The sequence below is a fragment of the Geotrypetes seraphini genome, chromosome 8 (genome assembly GCF_902459505.1).
Source record: "Geotrypetes seraphini chromosome 8, aGeoSer1.1, whole genome shotgun sequence".
Lineage (NCBI taxonomy): Eukaryota > Metazoa > Chordata > Amphibia > Gymnophiona > Dermophiidae > Geotrypetes > Geotrypetes seraphini.
This window is the reverse complement of record NC_047091.1, coordinates 120,504,725-120,529,864: the sequence shown is the minus strand read 5'-3', so window position 1 is coordinate 120,529,864 and position 25,140 is coordinate 120,504,725. Positions and strand designations below refer to the sequence as shown.

Genomic DNA, 25,140 nt, shown 5'->3' with positions numbered 1-25,140 from the left:
TACATATAGATAAATACAAAGGGCACCTTCTGACTATTATGCTGTCTCTTGCGATTCAAAATGTTTTGTTTTGTTGGAAAAATTTAGATAAGGTTGATTACCATGCTTGGTGGAATACTATATGTCTTCATGGTAAATATGAACGGGTGTTAGCAGAAAAAAGGAATGCTCTTGGCAAATATAAGTCTGTATGGTCTCCCTTACTACATTACTGTTCGACTGTTTAAATTTGAACTATCTTTCGTATTATTAAAATATATGCTTCTTGCAAAATGACGAACTACTTAAACATACAATATTGTGATAACATGTATACTATTTGTACAAGATTTGCATAGCTTTATACCAGATGTATGACTGCAATGTTGTGTTTTTATTTATGTGCTTGGACCATGTACTTTGCAATTATTTTTATGTTCTGTTATGTATTGTGATTTTTGGAAACTTAATAAAAAACATTGAACTAAAAAAAAGAATACCTCTAGAAAGATGTCGCTTCCTAGCAATAACATAAGCAATGTAATCTCCCCAAAGCACCACTTTTGGGGTATTCCAGAAGAGATTGGGATCAGGTAAATGTTGCCCATTAAAGTTCAAATAATCTTCCCATTTTTTTGTTAAATATGCGCAAAAATGATCGCCCAAGGTCAAATAGCTGGGAAAACACCAGCAGCTGGGCCCATGGACTCCAAAACACACATCCACCTCTACCCAAACCATGGAATGATCCGATATCGCCTAAGGCCCGATTGTCACCCCCTCGATGTGAGGAAAAAATGCATGGGAAGTGATTATATAATCAATTCGGGAAAATGTGTCATGTGCTCGAGATTGAACAAAGATATGGTAAACCACGAGTTCCAGATCCCACCTGTGCGATACCCGGGTGTGAGCGATCCCGCTGTGGATCCAAACCTTATTAAAATCTCCTGCTAAATACAATGGCTTATTAGTGCGTTCCAACACCAGGTGGACTATTTGTTCAAAAAAGGAATGATCATATATATTTGGCGCATATACATTTAGTAAATGGAAAGAATAAGAACCTACTGTAATATGTAATAACAGGTAACGTCCCTAGGTATCTTGATCTATGATGTGGGTTTTATGAGGGAGCGACTTCCTAATTAAAACCGGCAGGAGTATGTGTGCAGCCAAAAGAAGCGTTGCTAGAGATATTTTCCCTGATGCAGCAGAGTGTATTCCGCGAAACGCAGGCTGCGTCAGATGTTTAAAAGTTGAAGTCCCTCAGAGCTGAATCTGCTCCGGGTGGTGATGGATTCACAGTGGAATTTTTCAAATCATTTCAAACTACACTTCTACCCCATCTTCTAAATTTATATCAGTCACAACTAACTAAAGGTTGTATTTCAGGTACTATGGCTGAATCTTTAACCATAGTTTTGCCAAAGCCAAATAAAGATCCCATGTTGGATTCGAACTACAGGCCTATTTCTTTAATCAATGCGGATGGAAAACTTTTGGCTTTTATTGGCTCTAAGATTAGACAAGGCTCTCCCTTATGTGATTGGAATGTATCAGACTGGTTTCGTTGCTCACAGACATTCATCTAATAACACTAGATTGGCATTTCATATGCTAAATTTATAGGAATATTGTTGGCTACTAGTCCGTTTCTTTGGAACCATTCAAAGATATTTTTCTAGGCCTGCCTTGATCCTCTGTTTAGTTTTCACATTTTGTTTCTTTAGTGGGATGATCAGTTGGATGTCGTATGTTATAGACTGTCTTAGTTTACTAGAGGAGATCAGATGTCCCTTCCCTCACTCCTACTGTCTCCTGGTTGCCTATACTGGGAAATGCAATCTATGAAAGGAAAATCAGTGCTTCATCTGCTGAGACAATTAAAAGGCAAAGGTTGTTTTTTTTTATCAGTGCAAGACTTTATTCTGTATTTTTTGCAAATAAATTTATATACATTCTATATGTTGTCCAAGTAAGATCATTGAGAGGAGTAGTTTTCCTCATCCTGGGCAGGTTTCATGTTCCCCATCCTGTCACCACACAAGTCCCATTCTGTAGCAGGAAACGTTGGTCACACTACTGATAGAATGGATCTAGAAACATTCCCAGGTGAAAGCTTCTCTTCCAATTACCATAAGCCAAGAAGGCCCCAAAGTGCAAAACAGCCTGGTTTCCCAGTATAGGAGAAATGGATTGAGGTGCAGTTCAGAAACCCACTAGGTACTTCCCTAAAGAAGAGACAATGAAATGGACAGTCAGGGCTGAGAAATACTTGCATAAGCCCTGGGGTGGCCCAACCATTAGGCATGACTAGGTAGGTGCCTAGGGTCAGCATCAAGAAACTGCAGTAAATGCAACACAATAGATCATGATAACTGGACAAATTCAATCAGCAACGTGTACCTATTTCTTCAGGAAGAGGGCACAATTTTCAAATAGTCCATTTACCTAGGTACACATTTATGTGCATGTAGTTTGAAGGAGAACGGCAGCAAAAATAGGGGCCTGAAAGTTATTGGGGGGGTGCCTAGGCCTGAAGGTTCAACTATGGTGCCTAATATCTTTGCACCATGCTATGGCACAACCATACCCTTCTGCAGGGTAGGAGTAAGGTGCATTGCTGCAGTATCAAGTGCACCTTACTTCTGCAGTATCAGAGATGTGAGGATATCAGTACTAAACAGCAGGGAGATCTGCAGGACAGGCGTGATATGTACCAACAATTGCATGTAAAGAGTCTCAATGATGGAATAGCAGTGGGTGCTGCAGAGCTGGAGTAAGATTCATTGCCAGAGCTCTGTACACCTGTGTATATGTTTGGGAGGGGTCTCTTAGAACTGGTGCAGCAGAAGGGAACTGCAGGGCAGATCTGGTGTCTTGGAGTTATCATCAGACCAATATCGGAGAGCTTCCTACCCAAAATTAGTTTCTCAGTTACCTGTGGCAAATCTTTTCTTCACTAGAGACATCCTGTACCCACTACCCACCAGCTCCATGCCAATGCCCGAGAGTGTGCTGCCCTCGCTTATGAACTGCGCAGCCACTGGGGATGTTGTGGTAGGGCCACACAGAGGTTCCCAGCTAGCAATAAGAGTGCCAGAACCTGAAGGAGAAGCACATAGGCCGAGAATTAGCAGTCCTTAGCAGGCAACAGTTACCTGCCAAGTACACAAGTGCCACAGTCACCCAGATAAAGGAAAACCCCACTGAACCAGGAGCAGCATAATTTTTACATCACCTTCTTCCCCAGTCATTTACCACCACACTCAAGTTTATACTACTGCTAGGCTTGTGCTGCCCCCGCCCCCCCCCCCCATACTATTGGTCTGATGGCATAAATAGGGACATTGTCCCCTTATTACCTGCCATGATCCGAGAGGCATGTACTGTGGCTGGTACTCAGGCCTTACCCTCGGTCTTGGCAGATTGCAGATATCCTGGGGACAAGATTTTTGGGGTTGGTAAAAAAAAAAAAGGAAGAGTAATTGACATCTGTTAAGTTACCTCCTGGTGCCTTCTCATCACAGGCATCTGGTAGCTGCCACAATAACCTCTTCTCCTCAGAGTTCCTGAAAAACAGTAAAGAGACTTTCTTTGAACGAGTGGAAAAACTAATCTCTGGGAAAAGAAGAGAAACAGCAGAAAAAAATCAGAAACAACTAGCTTAGCACTAGAACCCGGGAACTGTTCTTTTTACCATTCTTGGCACCTGTACAGGGCAATTTTCTAAGCTAAATAAAAATTCAGTACAGGGGCCACAAGGAACACACTTATGGCAGCATTTTCAAATCCTATGCACACACTTCCTGCTAGTTCTCCTACCCACAACAAATAGGGTACTCTGCGCATGCTCAGATATGATACGATGTCACATGCATGTGAGCATGCATGTGACATCAGCACATTGAATCCAGCCATGCACAGAGGCCCTCCAGATGCTGCCCCGAGTTCAGCGATTTTTAAAACCCAGACAAACTGTCGGGTTTTGAAAACCCATCTGGACAGTTCTCTAAAAAGAGGCCATGTCCAGGTTAATCTGGACATCTGGTAACCCTAGTAATATGTAAGCAGATTTAACACACACATACACAAAAATCCAATTCAAATGCCTGGGTTCCTTTGCAAAGTTCCCATGGTCTACATATTAGAGGTCTGCATGGGAGCGGGGATTGCGGGGATTCTCCTCCCCCCCTCCAAGGTCAACGGGAACCCCTCTCAGGCCTACAGGACTCCCATGGGGATCCCTCCCAGGCCCATAGACCAGGCGTTCCTATCCCAAGGCCTACTTAATTTCCAGTCCGGGTCCGGTATCACGCTGAACTCCCGACAAATCAGCAGCAAAAGTCTCTGTCACGTAGGCAGTGAGCTCAGCACATAGGCACACAGGCCCTGATTCTGTAACTGGCGTCCATAGTACAGACGCCGGTTAGAGGATCGGGTTAAATTAGACGCGGCCGCTATACTTATGGCAGCAAGGGATCTCCTTGCTGCAATAAGTATAGCGGCCGCGGCTGCCTGTCCTATCGCCGGCAGGAGGATGCCCAATCCTCCTGCCGGAACCCCCCTGGAACCTCCTTCCCCCCCAAACTGGTAATCGCTGGCAGGAGGATGCCCAATCCTCCTGCCGGAAAGTCCGACAACCCGACGACCCCCCCCAAAAAAAAACTAACCTCCCTCCCCCAACTAACCTTTAAATGTTGGTCGGCTAGACGGGTCTTGCTGCCGTCCAGCCGACAGGCCCACCTCGTGGAAATGAGACGGTCCCGCCCCTTCCCCGCTAAATCTAAGGCCTGATTGACCCAGGCTCTAGAAGCCTGGACCAATCAGGCCTTAGGCATAGTGGGCCGCCCATCCCCACTAATCCTAAGGCCTGATTGGCCCAGGCTAGGCAGCTACGTTTCCTTCCAGAAAATAGGATTAATAGAGAAGACCAACCTTTTGGAACCAGCCTTACATCAAAAGGAATTATTAGATACACTGCAAACTCTGTTCAATACATCTCAGATTTTACTGTGTGTTTGTGCTTTTATTGCTTGGAAATTTTGCTCCAAATTTTACATTTAGCCAGCTGTGAGGATAAGCATAAACAACACAGAGGAATTACCAACACAACCTGAATGTAGCCCTGTGGCTTTAGGGAATGGGAAGCTCCTGGAATTCATTTCTTTGAAGACACAGAAGCCCCCACCTGTCGGGCTATAGTCCTTGAAATCTCAATCTTCAAGAGAGACGTCTAAAAGTCTGCAAACACTATCCCACATGAACGACTACTTCAAAAAATTTCCAGCCATGGAATTGAGGGTGAAATACTCATGTGGATTAAAAACTGGTTGGCGGATAGGAAACAGATAGTGGGGTTAAATGGACAATACTTGGACTGGAAAAGCGTCACAAGTGGAGTGCCGCAGGGTTCGGTGGTGGGACCTGTTCTCTTCAACATATTTATAAACGACCTGGAAGGTAAAATTATGGTCATACCTGTTAATTTTCTTTCCTTTAGAAGCAGCAGATGAATCCAGAGACTAGTGGGTATAGCTCACATCGACCAGCAGGTGGAGATAGAGAACTGATTAACAGTTGGCCTTAAAGCCTGGTGTTCTTTCTGTTGATTCAGTTATGCACTTTGCCCAAGCATCCCGAAAGGAGAATGAGCAGCCACAAACTCCATTCCAGTAAAAAACGTGTCTTGCTCTTCTGAATACCATTAATATTTTCACTCTTTTTTATTTTATTTTATTTATTTATTTATTTATTTTTTTTATTTTTTTTTTCAGTCATGAAATAATACACTTACCAACCATAGCCCCGGCTACCCTTATGACCTAAACCCCCTACACACCGCCCGTGCACTTGGGGAGGGGCTCTGGATTCATCTGCTGCTTCTAAAGGAAAGAAAATTAACAGGTATGACCATAATTTTACCTTCCATAGCAAAGCAGCAGATGAATCCAGAGACTAGTGGGATGTAGCAAAGCAAACTCAAACTGGGTGGGACGCCAATGCTGCCTCTGCCAGCACTGCCGCGCCAAAACTCGCCTCTGAACGGGCCGCTACATCTAACTGATAATGCTTTGAAAAAGTATTCCCTGACGACCAAGTGGCCGCCCGGCAAATCTCCTCTAATGACATCCCCCCGGACTCCGCCCAAGATGTAGCCAAAGCCCGAGTGGAATGAGCATGAAGGTGCTCCGGTACCTTCTTCCCTGACAACACATACGCCGAAGCAATAGTGTCCTTGACCCAACGCGCAATGGACGCTTTAGACGCCGCCATCCCTTTGTTTTTTCCCGCGAACGCGACAAAGAGATGGTCCGACCGTCGAAAATCATTCGTCACCTCCAAATAATGGAGAAGCATACGGCGGACATCCAGTAGCCGTACCGACAAAAAACGCTTCCCCCAATCCTCCTTCCTGAAGGATGGCAGGAACAAACTCTGGTTCACATGAAAGGACGAAATAACCTTAGGCAGGAAGGACGGCACCGTACGCACCGTCACCCCAGTCTCCGAGAAACGCAAAAAGGGTTCCCTGCAAGAAAGCGCTTGCAGCTCCGATACTCGCCTTGCTGAAGCCATCGCTACCAAAAAAACTGTTTTTAGTGTGACATCTTTCAAAGTGGCCGCTGACAGGGGCTCAAAAGGTGCCCCCTGCAATTTCCCAAGGACGAGCTTAAGGTTCCAAGTTGGACAAATTCGCTTAACCGGCGGCCGGATATGTTGAACCCCCTTGAGGAAACGCACCACGTCCGGCTGCGATGCGAGAGCCGAGCGAGCCACCCGGCCCCTGTAACAGGCAATGGCCGATACTTGAACCTTTAAAGAGTTATATGCTAACCCTTTCTCTACGCCCTCCTGCAGGAACGCAAGAATAGCCGGCAGAGAAGCATGGAAAGGCTCAATTCCGTGTATTCCGCACCATGCCTCAAAAATTCTCCAGACCCTCGCATAGGAGGCTGACGTTGAAATCCTCTTAGCCTTAAGCAGGGTGGAAATCACCCGTTCTGAATAGCCCTTCTTTTTCAGCCTTGACCTTTCAATAGCCAGGCCGTAAGACCAAAGCGGCCCGGATCTTCCATTAATATTGGACCCTGCGTTAGCAAGTCCGGAGTTACCTGGAACGCTACCTGCTCGCCTACCGACAGCAGCATCAGATCTGCGTACCACGGCCGTGGCCAATCCGGAGCCACCAGGATTACTCTGCCTCGAAAGCGAGAGATGCGTTGCAACACCCGCCCTATCATGGGCCAAGGCGGGAATACATAAAGAAGGGAATTCGGAGGCCACGGGAGAGCTAATGCGTCCACCCCCTCCGATCCCTGTTCCTTGCGTCTGCTGAAGAACCGAGGCACCTTCGCATTGCGGGAAGAGGCCATGAGATCCATTTCTGGCAACCCCCAACGATGGACTAGCAGGCCGAACGCTCGAGCCGACAACTCCCATTCTCCCGGATCGAGAAGAGTTCTGCTGATGAAGTCCGCCTGCACGTTTTTGTGCCCTGCAATGTGTGCCGCCGACAGAAGCGGAACATGCACCTCTGCCCATCGAAACAAATGTCTTGCCTCTTCGGCTAACTGCGGGCTCCGGGTACCCCCCTGCCGATTGACATACGCGACCGCCGTGACACTGTCCGAAAAGATCCTGGTCGGTCTGTCGTGAACTAGGGCCTGAAATGCCCGCAGCGCTAACCGGATCGCTCTTAACTCCAGCAAGTTTATGGGCCATTGAGCCTCCTGGGAAGACCAAATTCCCTGCACCGACGTCTGCATGCACTGGGCTCCCCAGCCCTGCAGGCTGGCATCCGTCGTAACTACCACCCAATCCGGTGTGGCTAACGGCATGCCCCTCCAAAGATGCAAGTCCTGGAGCCACCAGCGCATGCTGTGAGCCGCACGAGGACTCCACTGGAGACGCACATTGTAGTTCAGAGACGCTGGCGACCAGCGAGAGAGCAGAGACTGCTGCAAGGGTCTCATGTGGCTCCGGGCCCAGGGAACCACCTCCAGAGTCGCCACCATGGAGCCCAGCACCTGCACATAATCCCAAACTCGAGGTCTGGGCGACCCGAGAAGGAGGCGAATTTGCGCCTGCAATTTCTCCCCCCGGTCTCGGGGTAGAAACACCTTCCCCTGAGCCGTATCGAACCGTACCCCCAGATGCACCAAAGACTGCGACGGGGACAAAACACTCTTGGGAAAGTTGACAATCCACCCCAACGACTGAAGGAGAGAGATCACTCTCTGCGTCACCGACAAACTCTCCTGCCGGGATGAGGCGCGGATCAACCAATCGTCCAAGTAAGGGTGTACCCGAATCCCTTCCTTGCGTAGAAAAGCGGCTACCACCACCATGACTTTGGAAAACGTGCGGGGAGCCGTCGCCAGGCCAAAGGGCATTGCCCGAAACTGAAAATGTTGGCCCAGAATCGCAAACCGCAGATACCGCTGATGCGGAGGCCATATCGGAATATGGAGGTACGCCTCCTTGAGATCGAGAGACGTGAGGAACTCTCCTGGTCTTACCGCCGCAATAACTGAGCGCACCGTTTCCATTCGGAAATGACGCACACTGAGGAATCTGTTGACCCCTTTGAGATCCAGCACTGGTCTGAAGGACCCCCCCTTCTTTGGTACAATGAAGTATAGGGAATAGATACCGCGGCCTACCTCTTCCGGGGGCACCGGTACCACCGCCCCCAGATCGAGCAGCCCCTGAAGTGTCCTGCGGACCTCGGATCCCTTGGCCGCGCCACGGCACGGGGACACCAAGAAAGAATCTACGACGGGAGCGGCGAATTCTAATTTGTACCCTTCGTGAACAATGTCCAACACCCATTGGTCGGACGTGACAGCGGCCCACTCCGCCTGGAAAGCCGAAAGCCGACCCCCTAAGGGCAGGGCGGAGGGAGCCAAGCCCCCGTCATTGTGGAGGGCGACTGGCTGGGGTACGGGCTGACTGCCCTGAAGAGGGTCTCGCCGCACGAAAGGAACTTCTCTGCTGAAACCGAGGTCTCGAAGCAGAGAACGGGCCAGATGCAGCCCTAGAAAAAGGTTTACCAGCCCTGGCCCGCCTAACATCCCGGAAACGCGGTCTAGATGATGCGGCCCTTACCGGGGGCCTAGCCCTGTCCTCCGGTAAACGCTGCGTTTTGGTATCCCCAAAATCCTTTACCAGTTTATCCAACTCCGCTCCAAACAATAAACCCCCTCTAAACGGGAGTCTCACCAGCCTGAGCTTGGACGCTGCATCGGCCGCCCAATGACGGAGCCACAAGGACCTGCTGGGAAACCACAGTCAGAGCCATCTGTTTCGCAGACGCCCGAACAATATCATACAAGGAGTCCGCCAAATAAGCCAAGCCGGACTCCAAATCAGCCAGTTCCGAAGGGACAGTACCTCCAGACTCCAGCAAGTTATCGGTCATCCCTTGTGACCACTGCAGACAAGCCCGCGCCGCGTAAGAACTGCAGATTGCGGCCTGTAAGGTAACTGCAGCCACTTCAAAGGACATCTTTAGGGATGCTTCAATCTTTCTATCCTGTGCATCCTTAAGTGTCACGCCCCCTTCTACCGGCAAGGTAGTTCTCTTAGTCACCGCTGCCACCAGAGCGTCCACCTTAGGCAATCTAAACCTGTCCAGTTCTGTCGGTTCGACTGGATACAAGAGCCTCATGGCCCTTGCCACCCGCAAACTGGCCTCCGGCGCCTCCCATTGCGCCGAGATCAGCTCCTGCATGGCCTCATGGACCGGAAAGGCCTTAGACGGCCTACGGGTACCTGCCATCAGGGGGTTACCGGACCCCGTGGCATCTTTCTGAGCAATGTTCAAACTCTGCAAAGCTTTTGAAATAAAAGAAGAAAGCTCCTCTCTATGGAACAACCGGACAGCCGTAGGGTCATCCCCCTCCCTACTCGGGATACTCTCCGTGTCCCAATCCAATAGCTCCCCTTCCTCCAATGACTCAGGCAGGGAGAAAGGAGATCTGGGCAACATATCCACTGCCTCCGCAGACACTAGCCTGCGCTTCTTGGCCCCCTGCGACTGCCCCGGGGATCCTGCTGCCCCTGCCATGGGTCTAGCCTCTGTCCCCACCCCCCCCATAGAGGTAGAGGGTACCGCAAGGGACCGCCCGGCCCCCAGCCCCGGCTGGGTAGGCTGCGAGCGCTGTAATTGAAATGCCTGATGGAGCAACAGCACAAATTCGGGCGAAAATGCACCCCAGCTAAGAGGCACTCCCCCGCCCTGCTCCGAGCCGAGGGGAGGGGCCGCGCCGGCCTCCAGCGCTCTCGCCTGGTCCCCCGCCGCCTCACTCTTGTCCTCCGTGGCCGAGTCCTGCAGCAACCCTGCATCGGCTCCGAGCGGCGGGGACATTGCGCAAGCCTCCCGCACCCGGGACATGGCTGCCTCGCAAGCCGCCAAAAACGGGTCGTCTGCCTGTGCTTCCAAGCACCCGGCAGAGCAAAGACCCGACCGTGTTTGGCGCTCCCCACAGCGCGAACACAGCTGACTAACTTCTGCAGCCATCCCCCCTCGGCCTGACAAAACAGCTCCGACGCGGTTTTTGTTTTTTTTTTTTCACACACGCGGCGAACGCCGCCGAATGACGACTCCGCCCCCCAAGACGCCCGGCACCCGGGAAAACGCGACCACCCTCGAGGAAGGAAAAGAAAACACTCACCCGGTCAGCCGCTTACCCCCGAAGCCAGGCAATCATTGGTAAATGCACTGCATGCCGAGTGAAGCACAGCACGGCTCAGTACAAGCAGGAAGGCCTCCCTTTTTTTTTTTTTTTTTTTAAACTGGAATGAAGAAGCCAGCCACTCCTGCACCTGGAAAGGAACCCCTCTATCCAACGGAGGGGAGGGTGGAGTAGGGACCTGGGAGGGCCCAGGTGTACCTCCCAAAGCCGGCACCAAACAGCCAGGCACCCCCACCTACTGAAGAGAACAAGTCTCAACAGAGGAATCCTACCGGAACACCACTTCAATCTATCCTGCAGCAGGCAGAGACCAGGAGCTAGAAGTATAGCTCCAACCCTGCTGGGAGATAGAGCAAAACTGAATCAACAGAAAGAACACCAGGCTTTAAGGCCAACTGTTAATCAGTTCTCTATCTCCACCTGCTGGTCGATGTGAGCTATACCCACTAGTCTCTGGATTCATCTGCTGCTTTGCTATGGAAATTGGTACGACAAGCGAGGTGATTAAATTTGCAGACGATACAAAGTTATTCAGAGTAGTGAAGACACAGATTGATTGCGAAGACCTGCAACGCGACAAACACGCTTAAGAAATGGGCTGCGACATGGCAAATGAGGTTTAACGTGGATAAGTGTAAGGTGAACATTACTTTGATTTCCCCACCTTCAGATTGCTGGTCCAATCCCTAATCCTAAACTCCCTGGACTACTGCAACATCATATATCTGGGCTCCTACAAGAAAACCATTAAATGACTAAGACTCATCCAGAACACCGCAGTCCGCCTCATCCACGGGCTCAAAAAGTCAGACCATATCAGCCCTTTCTATAAAAAACTTCATTGGCTACCGTTCAAAGCAAGGATCATCTTCAAATTTGCCTGCCTCTGCTTCAAAACCCTAACTGGCTCAGCCCCGATATATCTATCACGCCACTTCGCCTTCCCAGGCTCTAACCGTACACGCAATGCCCACCTGTTTGCCTACCCCTCCCCAAAAGGATGCATCTACAAAAGATTCTTCGACAAAACCCTCTCTTTCCAAGCTGGCAAATGGAATGACTGCTTGTCCACCCTCATCTCCCTTGCCCCAACCTATCAATCCTTCAGGAAATCTCTCAAATCTTACCTCTTTGATAAATTCCTCTAACCCCCGCCCTCCCTACCAAACTAATAATCCCAACCTCGCCTCCCTCCCTATCCTTCCTCCCCTCTTCCCCGGTTGGCAACCCCCCTTGCAACAACTATTGATTGTCACCGGTTTATACCATACACTTGTTAACTAATTCTCTGCACTTTCATTGCATAAATTGCCCTGAACTGTATGCTGTAACTTCGCTGTAAATGTACAATCTCTTAACCTGTAAACCGCTCTGAACTGTTTTGTGGTATTGCGGTATACAAAAATAAAGTTATTATTATTATTATTACACGAATACAGGATGTCTGGTGCAGTATACGGAGAGACCCCCAGGAAAAAGACTTGGGAGTACTGGTAGACAAGTTAATGAAGCCTTCTGCGAATGTGCGGTGGTGGCAAAAAGGGCTAACAGAATGCTAGGAATGATTAAGAAGGGGATTACAAACAGATCGGAGAAGGTTATCATGCCGCTGTACCGGGCCATAGTACACCCCCACCTGGAATACTGTGTCCAGCACTGGTCGCCATACATGAAGAAAGACATAGTACTACTCGAAAGGGTCCAGAGAAGAGTGATTAAAATGGATAAGGGGTTGGAGGAGTTGCCGTACAGTGAGAAATTAGAGAAACTGGGCCTCTTCTCCCATGAAAAGAGGAGACTGAGAGGGAACACGATTGAAACATTCAAAATAATGAAGGGTATAGTCTTAGTAGATAAAGACAGGTTGTTCACCCTCTCCAAGGTAGAGAGAATGAGAGGGCACTCTCTAAAGTTAAAAGGGGATAGATTCCGTACAAACGTAAGGAAGTTCTTCTTTACCGAGAGAGTGGTACAAATCTGGAACGCTCTTCCGGAGGCTGTTATAAGGGAAAACACCCTCCAGAGATTCAAGACAAAGTTAGACAAGTTCCTGCTGAACCAGAACGTAAGCAGGTAAGGCTAGACTCAGTTAGATTAGAGCACTGGTCTTTGACCTAAGGGCTGCTATGGGAGCGGACTGCTGGGCACGATGGACCATTGGTCTGACCCAGCAGCAGCTATTCTTATGTTATGTTCTTATTAGTTTAGAAAAATAAGCATATAAGAAATCAGTGGGTCAAAACAAGCACATGCATGCTTTATTTTATGCAACATAAATGTTTATCTTAATCACAGTAGAAGCCACTGCCTGCCCCTGGGATCAGTAGCATGGGATGTTGCTACTATCTGGGTTTCTGCCGGGCTAAATGGACCATTGGTCTGACCCAGTATTTTTCCTGAAGCTGACATAGCCCAGTGTGATTGAAACTGGTTATTCTTCCCTATCACACTATAGAGATTCATATTACAGGTACAAAGTTGCTTCTGAATTCTCTGCTACACCTTACAAGGCTGAAATAATATCATTGAATCCTGTACAAATTTTTATTTGTAGACTGTTTTAACATTATTTCTCTAATTTTGTGGGACCAAAAATCATATACCTGAAATTGCCACCATCTCCTTTCAAAATCTTTCAGTTTTGGTTTATTTTACTGAAAAGTATTACTTTATTTTAAATCTGTATGTGAAAAAATATTTCTTCCCAAGATAAGTGTTTTTCAGCTGTTCCCTGTTCATTGTTAAAATATACTCAGTTCAGCAACTCTTCCCAGAATATACCATGCATCCTTCAAATATGGCACCAGGACTCCATAAAAAAAGCACAAGCTCCGCCGAAGTAAGTCTATTATTAGTAGGAGTAGTATTGTTTATTGCCTGTTTTTATCTTAAACCCCCATCCCCAGATCTGTGTACTATAAATACACAGCAGCTTTTCAGACCCTCTTGTTTGCCTAAGGCTTGATAGTTCCTTGGGGAGAGCAGTGCAATGGGGGGGATGGGAGGAAACGGAGGGGATTCCTCGCAGGGACGGGTGGAGACGGAGGGGATTTTGGTAGGGACGGGTGGGATTTTTGCCCCACGCAACTCTCTACTACAGATGAATTAATGAAATCTGCCCCTTGTAATTTAAACTACTACTATGATAATTATCCATTTTTTGTCATGTACAAATAGAAGTTGTCTGTAGGGGATGTGGGACCATGTGCAGTGATGCACTGTGGGACTTCATTTGCGCAAGTGGAGCTGCAATGCGGGGGTCACATGCAAAAAAAAAAAAAAATCACCCAATGGTAGAGCTGATGCTGTGTACAAATGGAGGGGTCAAGATAGTTTTCTGAATCAGAAAGGGCGAGAGGTAATGGGATATATTTTTAACAAACTGAAATTCAATAATCATTTAGTATATGAATTTTGATTGTTGTGTTCAGGACATAAGCATCACAAGTCCCAAACAACTGATGGGAATCCAGAGATGCTAGTCCCCTCACCCTTCATTATTTCAAGCTCACCAGCTAGCCATGGGCTGCAACTCCATGCTGGCGACAGGCTCCTCCACAGGCAGCAGGAACTGAAGGTTGGTAAGTGGGGTGGGTGTTGTCCATGGCCCCTGCATTATATCTGTATTTCACAGTCACCTCTGTAGAGACAATTGTCCTCTTCCATGTGACCGCCAACTTCAGAGGGGCTGCCAGGTGGCCCGGCTTAGAGACCTGAGGGGAACAAGGAACAGAGTCGTGTGAAAAGGAGTAACAGTGGGGAAAACTTCATATGCAGCCACTAGTCTTATTGTTTTTCTGAAAGGCTTTTTACAGCCCCTATCAAAGGATTCCATTGAATAGGTCTGCCTGCACTGTGTTAAAAATATAGTTGAAAAAAAAAATTTGTTCAATAATTCCAGGGGTGGACAACTTTGTTCCCTGAAGGCCGCAATCCAGTTATGTTTTCAGGTTTCCCCAATGAATATGCACGAGATCTATAAATCATTCCATTTTATATTGAAAGTATTCTTCACTAAGTTTTACAGACAAATACTTGTGCTAACTTCCAACAAGTTCTCAGACCGTGTTCATAGAGCCATCAGAAGCGGCACCCCAGATACACAAGATATCAATTTGTGGGGCTTTTTGCCGCTGGTGCTTCCTCATAGGCTCATACACCACTGTGTTACTTTTATGATTTATAACCACTAAGTAACTGTATTATTTTTATAATTTATAAACATCCAGCTGTTGAACTTACATAAATAATTTGATAGTTTAATAGAAACTTATCTTTTAAAGTCCTGGTTCAAAGTTAGCTGATGCTACAACCAAATGGGGAAAGCTTACTTAGCTCTGTGATGGAGGTCATGGAGTTTTACCAGAGCTGACACAGTAGTAGAAAAGCACTTTAATGCACAGTTTACACATTTGCACGATAATACTGCGGTGAATAGAGCACCCAACTTGCTGATATACAGATAAGTGACTATTTTTTTTAGAATAAAGTGAACATAATTAAAGTTAAAGGTTGGGTCAGGGACAGTAAAAATGCTATGATGGTCCCGATTCTACCCACAGTTTGGTGTCATCACTAAACATAGGGTTAGGTGGTCTGAGCACTTTTATTAATTTGTAAATATATATCCTTACAACAGCTGTGATTGTTTAAGAAATCAAAGTTAGCTGATACCATAACTTGGTGAACTTTGATATAACTGCAAATCCTAAAAAACTTCTCAGCTGGTTTAATTGAGATCTATAAATAGCATTGACAGAGAAGGGTAAGGGTACTACAGTATCTATACCTGGACGGTATAAGACAAACCAGATCCAAACCAGGCACCACACCAGCAATAAGGAACTGGCAAAGTCCTAGAGGTCACAAGAACAAACAGGACTTGCCAGCTCTTGCCAGGCAGATGTGTGTGTGGGAGGGGGCACACAAAAACAGCATGACTGGGGGGATGTGGAATCCTCTTACCTGGTACTTGAGCAGCGTTACATTATAGTAGGGGGCACTGGGGTTCTCTTCAGCCTGTCTCTGCAGGTGGCTGCTTAATGCCTGCATGTTCAGCCAGAAATCTCTGGTGCTGGGATCACTCTGGGATAGGTCACTGTAGAGAGAGAGCGGGCAAAGTATAGAAGATAGGAGAGCAAGATGGAGAAAGGAGAAGAGAAAAAAAAAGGTTTAGTGGTTAGAGCAGTATATTGCAAATTGTGTGCCATGGCACACTTTGCCGCAAGACGCTGAAGAGGCACTGGTTGACTGCTTACAGGACGTGCCTCTTGCGGTGAGAGGCATGTCCTGTAGGCAGTCAGCTGGTGCCTATCTGCACCTCTCCTGCTCCAGCACCTCCAACTGGCATAGTAGTTGCGGGCTCAGGACCTCATCTGGAGGGCCTCCGTGCATGCGCGGACGTTGGCATGACAACATCACACATGCGCGTGACATCATCATGTCGATGGCTGTGCATTTCCAGATGCCCTCCAGCTGCAGCCTGGATTTAGTGTGCCATGGCTTTAAAAAGTTTGCATGACACTGGGTTAGAGCAATGGGCTGAGAACCAGGGAAGCCAGGGTTCAAAACTCTTACTTCTGCCACCAACACTCTGCATGACCTTGAAAGCTCTGACTTTCAAGTTATGACTCTATGGTCTCAGCTGCAGAGATTCCCATCCCCACAAGGTGTGTCAGAATAACGTGCCTACATACTTCAGGGGTGGGTTGCGATCCCAAATGCAGTGATGCTTAGAACTTGTTATGGTATTAGCGGTATACAAACATAAAGTTATTATTATACTACTTGGGCATGGTTAGGAAGTCCTGCACTATACAGTACAGTGCTACAAAAATATGTCACTTATTACAAAAAAGAGATACCAACTGCAAGGGATCAGCACATTGGTCATAGGGCAGAGAAAAATGGAAATTCAGTTCTGGATTGGGAATGATCATGATTTCTGGGCTGAGCCTGAGGTGCCACAGACTATGAAATAATGACAGATTAGGTTCTTACCTCGATAATCTGGGCTCTGTTAAAATACACAGGAGTCTGTCCTTTAGCTGTTGATTCCCACATCCCACGAAACTGCAGAAGGATATCACTACGATTTTGAACTCATCCCTTTCTGCAGTGGAAAATAGCTCCTTCTTCAATTGGTACCAAAGCAATCAATCTTCACTGAAATATTAAGGAGAAGGGGAGGTATGGAGGACTTACCCACCCCAAAAAACATATTCTGATCTGCTCTGAAACTTAGAAAAAGAACAATAACCAATAAACATTTAACAAGTAAACAGTGAGCAATAAATCACTCACATGAGTAACTAAGAGCCAATCCGCTAAGTGCACCAAGCATGAGCTAGATAATCCTCCAAAAGGGAAAGAGAAGAGGAAACCCTTGTTCCTGTAACAATGTCTCTGCTTAATCTTAGATACAATAGTAGAGGTCCCGAGATGGACACTGGCAATGTCCGAGGCAGAAATCAGGTGAATCAAAAAATCGACACAGAGAGGGCAATACATACTCCTGTGTATCTTAACAGAACCAAGATTATCAAGGTATGGACCTAATTTGTTGTTCTGTTACATATACACAGGAATCTGTACTTCAGCTGACGTACCAAAGCAGTGTCATATGTCTAGGGAGAGACAAATGAGCCTGCCCACAGAACTGAGGACCCAAAAGCGTCATCATCTCAGGCCACGACATCCACTCTGTAGAACTTTGTAAAGGTGTGAAGAGTAGCCCAAGTAGTTGCTCTATAGATTTCATCAGGCAAAACAACCTTGGACACCACCCAGGGAGGGTCGCTACACTTCTTGTGGAATGCGCTGCAAGAGAAATAGCAGGCTGTCTCCTGCAAGAAATGTAGGAAGATCCTGTGCCCCTTCTAGATAATGTCCAGAACCCAGCGGTTGGACGAAATCCATTCCTACTCTTCCCAAAATGCTGACAGCTACCCTCCGATATAAGAAGGAGAAGCCGTCATCTTGGTGTTATTGTTGCTTCTTGGAAGCCGAGCAATTGTGGGAGCCCATGGGTTGCTGGCGCCTGTAATTGCCAAATCTCTGTCTGGACTCCTGAAAGGGCCCCTGAGAAGAGTAACTAGCGAAACACTGGTGAGATCTCCTAGAGGCACAAAAATTGCCTCTGCCGCCCCTAGAAGGTTGTCGGCTTCTACCATCTGGGAGGGATTTGGGGTGGTAATCCAACACACTGGCCATGAAGTCGTCTAGCTCTTTGCCAAACTGCATCTTCCCCTTGAAAGGTAATCTGCTAAGAGGCAGCTCATTGTCTGATCCAGAGCATTAGGTGGGCAGAAATGGAGTAGGCCAAAACCTTACTCAGGACTCTGATGATATAATAAAGCACATCAGCCACATAATCCACTCCCTCCTTAAACATGAGGGGACAGGAGTTCCCACCCAAGCTCCGAGGAACTAGTCCGCAATCTGGTATGGCAGGCCCATGCCACAAAGGAGGCAGCTGCTGCAGCTTTGATACCCAAAGCCAGTGCTTTAAACTGTCTTTTAAGAATAATAATAATAACTTTATTCTTATATACCGCCAACAATCTTGCGACTTCTAGGCGGTTTACAGCAAAGAATATTGCCATGTACATCTGATAGTAACAGCATTAATGATAATAACAATGATAATAACAATAGCATTAATGATAATATTGTAGGGTCGTGAAGTACCTTGCGGTTTGCACAAGGTTGGAAGTTAGTGATTGGGGTTATCAGTTTACAAGAACAGATTTGGGGAGTGATTACGAGGGGGGTTATTGTCCTTGTTCGTTGCCTAGGTATTTTGTGAACAGGTATGTTTTCAGGTGTTTCCTGAATTCTCCATAGTTGTTTGTGTGTGTAATTAGTTTAGCTAAGTCTTTGCCCCATAAGGCTGCTTGATAGGATAGAAGTTGTTGATGGTATCTCTTATATTTGCATCCTCTGGCTGGTGGGGAGACGAATTTCAGGTGTAATCTTCTCTCATGTCTGTTGGTTGGGTATGAGAAGAGGTCTGTTATGTATTTAGGGGCTAGATCTGATAGTACTTTGAAGCATAGACATCCCAGCTTGAACTTCGTGCGTGCCTCCATTGGTAGCCAGTGCAGGAGTCGGTAGGAAGGGGTTATATGATCGGACTTCTTCAGCCCGAAAATCAGCCTGACTGCTGCATTTTGTATCAGTTGTAGTCTCTGCATTTGCTTCTGGGAAATTGCCAGGTGGGTGATGTTACAATAATCAAGGTGGCTTAATATTAGGGATTGTACCAGTATTCTGAATGCTGAAGCGTTGAAGTATGCTCTTATGGATCTAAGTTTCCAGAGAGTGAAGAACCCTTTTTTGACTAGGGAGTCCACATGGTCTTTCATAGTTAGACCTTGGTCTAGTATTACCCCCAGTACCTTCATTGTTGGCTGGATGGGGTAGTTAAGATTGTTTATGCGTAATGATTTTGTCATGATATTTGAGAGTGGCGAGACTATAAAGAATTTAGTTTTATCTGAATTGAGTTTCAGTTTAAATTCTGAGGTCCATTGTTCCATCAGGTTTAGTGCTTGTGTTGCTGTGGGGGTGATATCAGAGGGAGAAGTATTGAATGGGATAATGATTGTGAAGTCATCCGCGTAGCTGAATACTTTTATGCCCTGTTGGGCCAGCTGCATGCCTAGTGAAGATATATAGACGTTGAAGAGTAGTGGGGATAGAGGGGACCCCTGTGGAACGCCTGATGGGTTTCTCCATGTTTTAGAGAGGCTGCTGTTGAAGCGTACTTGATAGGTGCGGGATGTGAGGAATCCTCGGAACCAGTCTAGTACTTCACCTCCGATGCCGATTGCGTCTAGACATTGTAGCAATTTTTTGTGATCCACCAGGTCGAAGGCCGAGCTCATGTCAAATTGCATGATTAAGGCATTATGTCCCTTGCTGAGTAGGTTGCGTGAGTATTCTAGGGTAGCTGCGATCACCGTCTCTGTGCTAAACAGAGGTCTGAAGCCTGACTGGGTTTCAAGTAGTAGCGAGAACTGATCAAGGTAGTCCATCAATTGGGTGTGTACTAAACCTTCCATTATTTTTACGAAGAATGGAATGGATGCTACCGGTCTATAGTTAGTTACTAATGATAGGGATTGTTTATGATTTTTTGGAATTGGGGTGATTATAATGTGACCGTTTTTCGTTAGGAATTTTCCGTTTTTGAAGTTATTGGTCATATTATTCCACAGTGTTAGTTTGAAGCCTAATGGCGCTGCTTTCATAATATTGGGGGGACAGGGATCAAGGATGCAGTTTGATTTAGTATATTTGTTGTAAAGTTTTATGAAGTTGCTCCATTCTAGATCCTGAAAGGAGTTCCAGAACATATCCGCTGGTATTTCATTTGCATGTATGTTGGTTATTTGATTTCCATATTTGTTGTTTGTTGGGCAGTTGTTTCTTAGAATCACATTCACCTTACGGTCCTGTGTGTCCTTCAGCATTAATCTACCTTCACTAGAAAGGAAGGTGCACTTGGTCTACTGCCGAGTCCACCTTCAGCAGTACAAACAGCTGATGGAAATCCAGAGCCATAGGATAGAGCCTAGACATAGCTTTGGCCACATTAAGGGAGCCTTCAAGCACCTCCCATTGGTCAGTGACTAAGAAGGTAAGATCTGGATGGAAAAAAAGTTTATCTGTGCATTAGTACCATATATGATGGAGCACTGCGAGATGAAGGGCTACTGGGCATCAAGCTTAAATTTAGATAGGGTATCAGAAATGACATGGGAAATTGAGGCCGATCTGAAAAGGCGACACACGGAAGGATCATCACTGTGATCCACCACCGTTCCTGCCCCCTGACTACGGAACACAAAGGGATCCCACAACATCAACCATCACAGAGGAGCCCTGCGATAATAAAGGCATGAAAAGGGATCTCCAATCATCCCAGTCCTGCTCTGAAAGGTCACTGACACTAAGAGCTGGCGTGATATGAGGCAAGGATGCCTGCCTGGGAGGTTGTCCCTTAGGTGGTGCAGGCATGCCTGACGGCAGTACTTCCCAGTCCTGTTAAGTAGGCTTTCCATAAGAGGCTAACAAAATGAGAGAAGCCTTACATCAGGGGGACCTGAGACTCCTTCCACAACCCCAGAACGTGGAAGAGGAGATTCATCCACCACCACGCACTTGTGTTTCACCACATCACTGCTCGGTTCATCTGAGCAGAATCTCTTCCCCTTAGACCAAATTTTCCAGGATTTCGGGGGTTCTAAGGCCTTGGAGGTCAGACTGGGGGCCAAACCCGAAGCTGCTGCCCCTTCCTCTCGCGGCACATGGAACATGACTGCTCCTCAACTAGCAACTGCGCAAAAAAACCCCCACAGGATCTGTGACTAGAAAGGCCTGAGGCATCCAAGAGAGGCAGGCTCTAGCAAAAATAAGTGGTTCTGAGGCAGAAAAAAATTAAGTTTAAAATAAGATTATAAAAACTCCAAGATGGCTGTTGTCAAGAAAAACACACCAAAAACGGGTCGTTGGAGCTAGATCAAAACATAGAAAATAACAATTTTAGAGTTTTAGAAGAGGGGAAACCGAATTCTAACCCCAGAAACCTCTAAAATTGAAATTTTTAGACCCCCCCCCCTCACGCCCAGTGTTCTCCATAGGGAATAACAGGAGTACTCTGGTACCTGTTTGCCTGAATCACCCTGTTTGCAGTGAAAGGATTTCTGCATCAAAAATTGTCAAACCTTGTGTCAAAGGAATTCTTCTGGCTGTCGGTTAGACGGATCACAACCATGGACTCCCACCCCCAAAATTACTCACACAAAGACCGGAGGTGGGGGGAAGAAACTGTGCAACTGGCTCCCTGATACCAAGGGGCCATACAGCCTGCGCTCAAGCCTCTGATTACAGACCCCGAGCTCTTGAAGGAATACAAAACAGGCTGGTTCCATGAGTACTCGATAAGATTGGCCTGGAGCAGCAGTCCATGCAAGTGGGACTGTGTCCTTTCCCCAGTGGAGTAAGCCCAAGAAGGGCCCCTCCGAGTACCGAAGCCATGAAGAATTAAAAAAATCCAATGGAAAACTATTCAAAAACAACAAAAAGCAGCAGAGCAGATCAGAACACACCCTCTGAGATTGCTTGCAGAAGAAAAACTGAGGAGGGAGCTGTTTTCCACTGCAGAAAGGGAGGAGTTCAAGATCTTAAAGTAATACCCTTCTGCAGTTTCGCAGGAAGTGGGAATCAACAGCTAAAGTATGGACTCCTGTGTATAGTAACAAAAATACTGTTAGGTATTTTCTCTGAATAGCAATTCTCTGTAATCATGTAATTAGGTGAAACTGAGCTCTTACCTGTATAGAATGGCAGGATTTGGAATGAAATGATTAACCTGGGCAGTGTTCAGGAGCCGAAAACTGAGCACAGGAGGAGGGGAAATGGAGCTGAAGATCCGGACAATACCAGCCGGGAAGGACATAGCCATCTCACCATTTATCCTAGTAAGGCAGCTACAGAATGAAAATGACTGAATAAATATTCATTCTGAAGCACTGATAGCACATGCAGGTGTAGGCAATGCAGGTGTAGACTCTGAGTTCTGGAATTATTATCAGCTCCCACTTGCCTGCAGAATAGCAGTCTCTGTTAAGGTCAGTGGGGCCCAAACATTCCCAGGCGCATGACCCCACTATAGCCCAAGTCCAAAGAGTCATATGTTCAGCATTCTGTCCCTACTGTAACAACAGTTTTTACTTTATCTTTGGTTGGAAAGATGTCTCCTTTACCTTATTTTAGACTGTCCCTATTGTAACACCACCACCATTATAATTACTTATTGCCTTTAACACAGAATAACTACCACAGAACAAAGGATATTAAACAGATTTATCCTGCCCAGTACCTTTCAAAGTCTCCTCTGAAAAAGGCATCAATGTACTCTGTAAAGGCAGCTGCCACAGGTAACGTGTCCTGGGTACCAAGAACAACAGGGCTTGGTCCTCTTGAGAGGCCTACAGGCAAGAAGAGAGGTCAATCAACTTGCCTTTCTGGTCTTATTCCTAGGCATCCTATGTTTCTCATTTCTTAAGATCCTAAAGATCTCTCATCTTTTGACATCCATTTGGAACCAAAATTAACTGCCTCTGTGCAGAACCATAGCAGCTCCTAACACTGGTGCACAAGCAGAAGCATGATACCTACCAAGAACAGCTGCAGTCCCAGGCTGTGGAGATGCCAGGAAGCCCCTCTCTGTTAGGGAGGATGGAGGCAGCAGAAGGGGGCTGGGGCCGAGCAGATAGGATGGACTCAGGGAGCGATACTGAACAGAAAAACATACAGACAAGCAAAAACCACAAAGTGAGAATACAGAAAAGACACAAAGGGGGGTCACTGTATAACGGTCACCTAAAAGTTAGCTCCCAGCATTTTAGCACCTAAGCTCAAGTTCTATATCAGCAATTACAATATGTGCTTAATTACCATGATAGAATAATAAGTATTATGTTGTCATTTTAGCACCTAGCTTTAGTTTCAAGCACTTACACTATATCAAAGGCTGGTGTAAATGTTTGTGCATAACTGACAGTATCGTATAACCTTACCTGGAAACACCTGACTTGGCCCTTCTACACCCCCCCCCCCCCAGCAGTTCTACTGAAAGAATTACAACTAAGGGCATTTATATGCAACTGCAAATAAATGCAAATTAACTCGTTATACCTTATTACTACTAGATGGTGCCAATTAAGAAGTTATGTGCAAACAGCATTATTTTATAACCTGCAGGCACACGAGATTATAGAATTAAGAGGAATAACCTCAAATGACTGAAACAGCCATACATTGTTCATACTTCTAGGGCTCCACCCCTGCTTTGTGTTGGGGAATTGTTTTTATTATTCATTAGTTAACATAAGAACATAAGCAATGCTTCCACTGGGTCAGACCTGAGGTCCATCTTGCCCAGCAGTCTGCTCACGCGGCGGCCCAATAGGTCCAGGACCTGTGCATTAATCTTCTATCTATATCCCTCTATCCCCTTTTCCAACAGGAAATTGTTCAATCCTTTCTTGATTGTACTGAGAAATTTAAAGTGTGTTATGTTAATTTTGGATTGTTAGAGCTTGTTTGTGCAATTTTATTATGAATGTTATTCTTTGTAACCTGCATAGATTTTGGATATGCCGGATATAAATGTTTTAAATAAAATAAATACAAAGAAAGAATATTTGTTTTGTGGGCAAAAGGTTCAAATATTCTCTGATGTGGCTTGTGCCACTCATTTAAGAAGAAAATTGCTTGGGGGGGAGCTTTTTATTTCTTTTCAGGTTCCCATGCAAGTGTCTAGTATCTTTACAGGGAAGATAGTCTCTTGCCCTCCCCCTCCCACACACACAGTTAGAAAAACACAGTTACTTACCGTAACAGGTGTTATCCAGGGACAGTAGGCAGATATTCTCTACATGTGGGGTGACGTCACTGACGTAGTCCCCTAGCGGACGTTTTCGCAAGCAGACTTGCTCGAAGACCTTCAGGCTTGCGATTGGCCCACGCATGCGCGCGTACCCTTTCCACCCTGCCTAGGGAATGCGTCTCCTCAGCATGTCTTCAGTTCAGATAGCAAGCAAAGAAGCTAACCACGGGGAGGTGGGTGGGTTGCGAGAATATCTGCCTGCTATCCCTGGATAACACCTGTTACGGTAAGTAACTGTGCTTTATCCCAGGACAAGCAGGCAGCATATTCTCTACATGTGGGTGACCTCCAAGCTAACCAGAAAGGGATAGAGGGAGAGTTGGCAATTTAGGAGAATAGATGTTGTAAAACTGACCGGCCAAAGTGGCCATCACGCCTGGAGAAAGCATCCAGACAGTAGTGAAAGGTGAACGTATGAACCGAGGACCAAATGGCAGCCTTACAGATTTCCTCAATGGGAGTGGAGCGGAGGAAAGCAACAGACGCTGCCATCGCCCTGACCTAGTGGCCTGTGACTCGACCCGGCAGGGAGAGACCAGCCTGAGCATAACAGAAAGAAATACAAGCGGCCAACCAGTTAGAAATGGTCCGCTTAGAGAAAGAGTGACCCAAGTGATTAGGGTCGAAAGGAACAGCTGGAGAGCAGAATGATGAGGAGCGGTGCGCTTCAAGTAGAAGGCCAGCACACACTTACAATCAAGAGAATGTAGAGCCACTTCCCCAGGGTGAGAATGGGGCTTCAGAAAAAACACAGGAAGAACAATAGATTGGTTGATATGAAAATCTGAAACAATCTTAGGCAAGAACTTAGGATGGGTACGGAGAACAACCTTGTCGTGATGGAAGACAGTGAAAGGTGGGTCTGCTACCAAGGCTTGAAGCCCACTGATCCGACGGGCAGAAGTGAGAGCAATAAGAAACACAGTAAGTAAGATACTTTAAGTGAGCCCGTGCTAGCGGCTCGAACGGGGATTTCATCAATTGAGCAAGGACCACGTT

General features: G+C 46.6%; 1 protein-coding gene across 1 annotated transcript in view; it reads right to left on the bottom strand.

The window, feature by feature from the left end:
* Nucleotides 1–1,879: 1,879 nt before the first annotated feature.
* Nucleotides 1,880–25,140, bottom strand: part of LOC117365125 (F-BAR domain only protein 1-like) — a 116,893-nt gene continuing 93,632 nt past the window's right edge. The window contains 9 exon segments of the mRNA XM_033955114.1: nucleotides 1,880–2,213; nucleotides 2,924–3,088; nucleotides 3,490–3,554; nucleotides 14,195–14,283; nucleotides 14,285–14,395; nucleotides 15,648–15,780; nucleotides 22,022–22,177; nucleotides 22,570–22,678; nucleotides 22,869–22,986. Coding sequence (XP_033811005.1) covers nucleotides 2,191–2,213; nucleotides 2,924–3,088; nucleotides 3,490–3,554; nucleotides 14,195–14,283; nucleotides 14,285–14,395; nucleotides 15,648–15,780; nucleotides 22,022–22,177; nucleotides 22,570–22,678; nucleotides 22,869–22,986 — 969 coding nt within the window. The 3' untranslated portion in view covers nucleotides 1,880–2,190.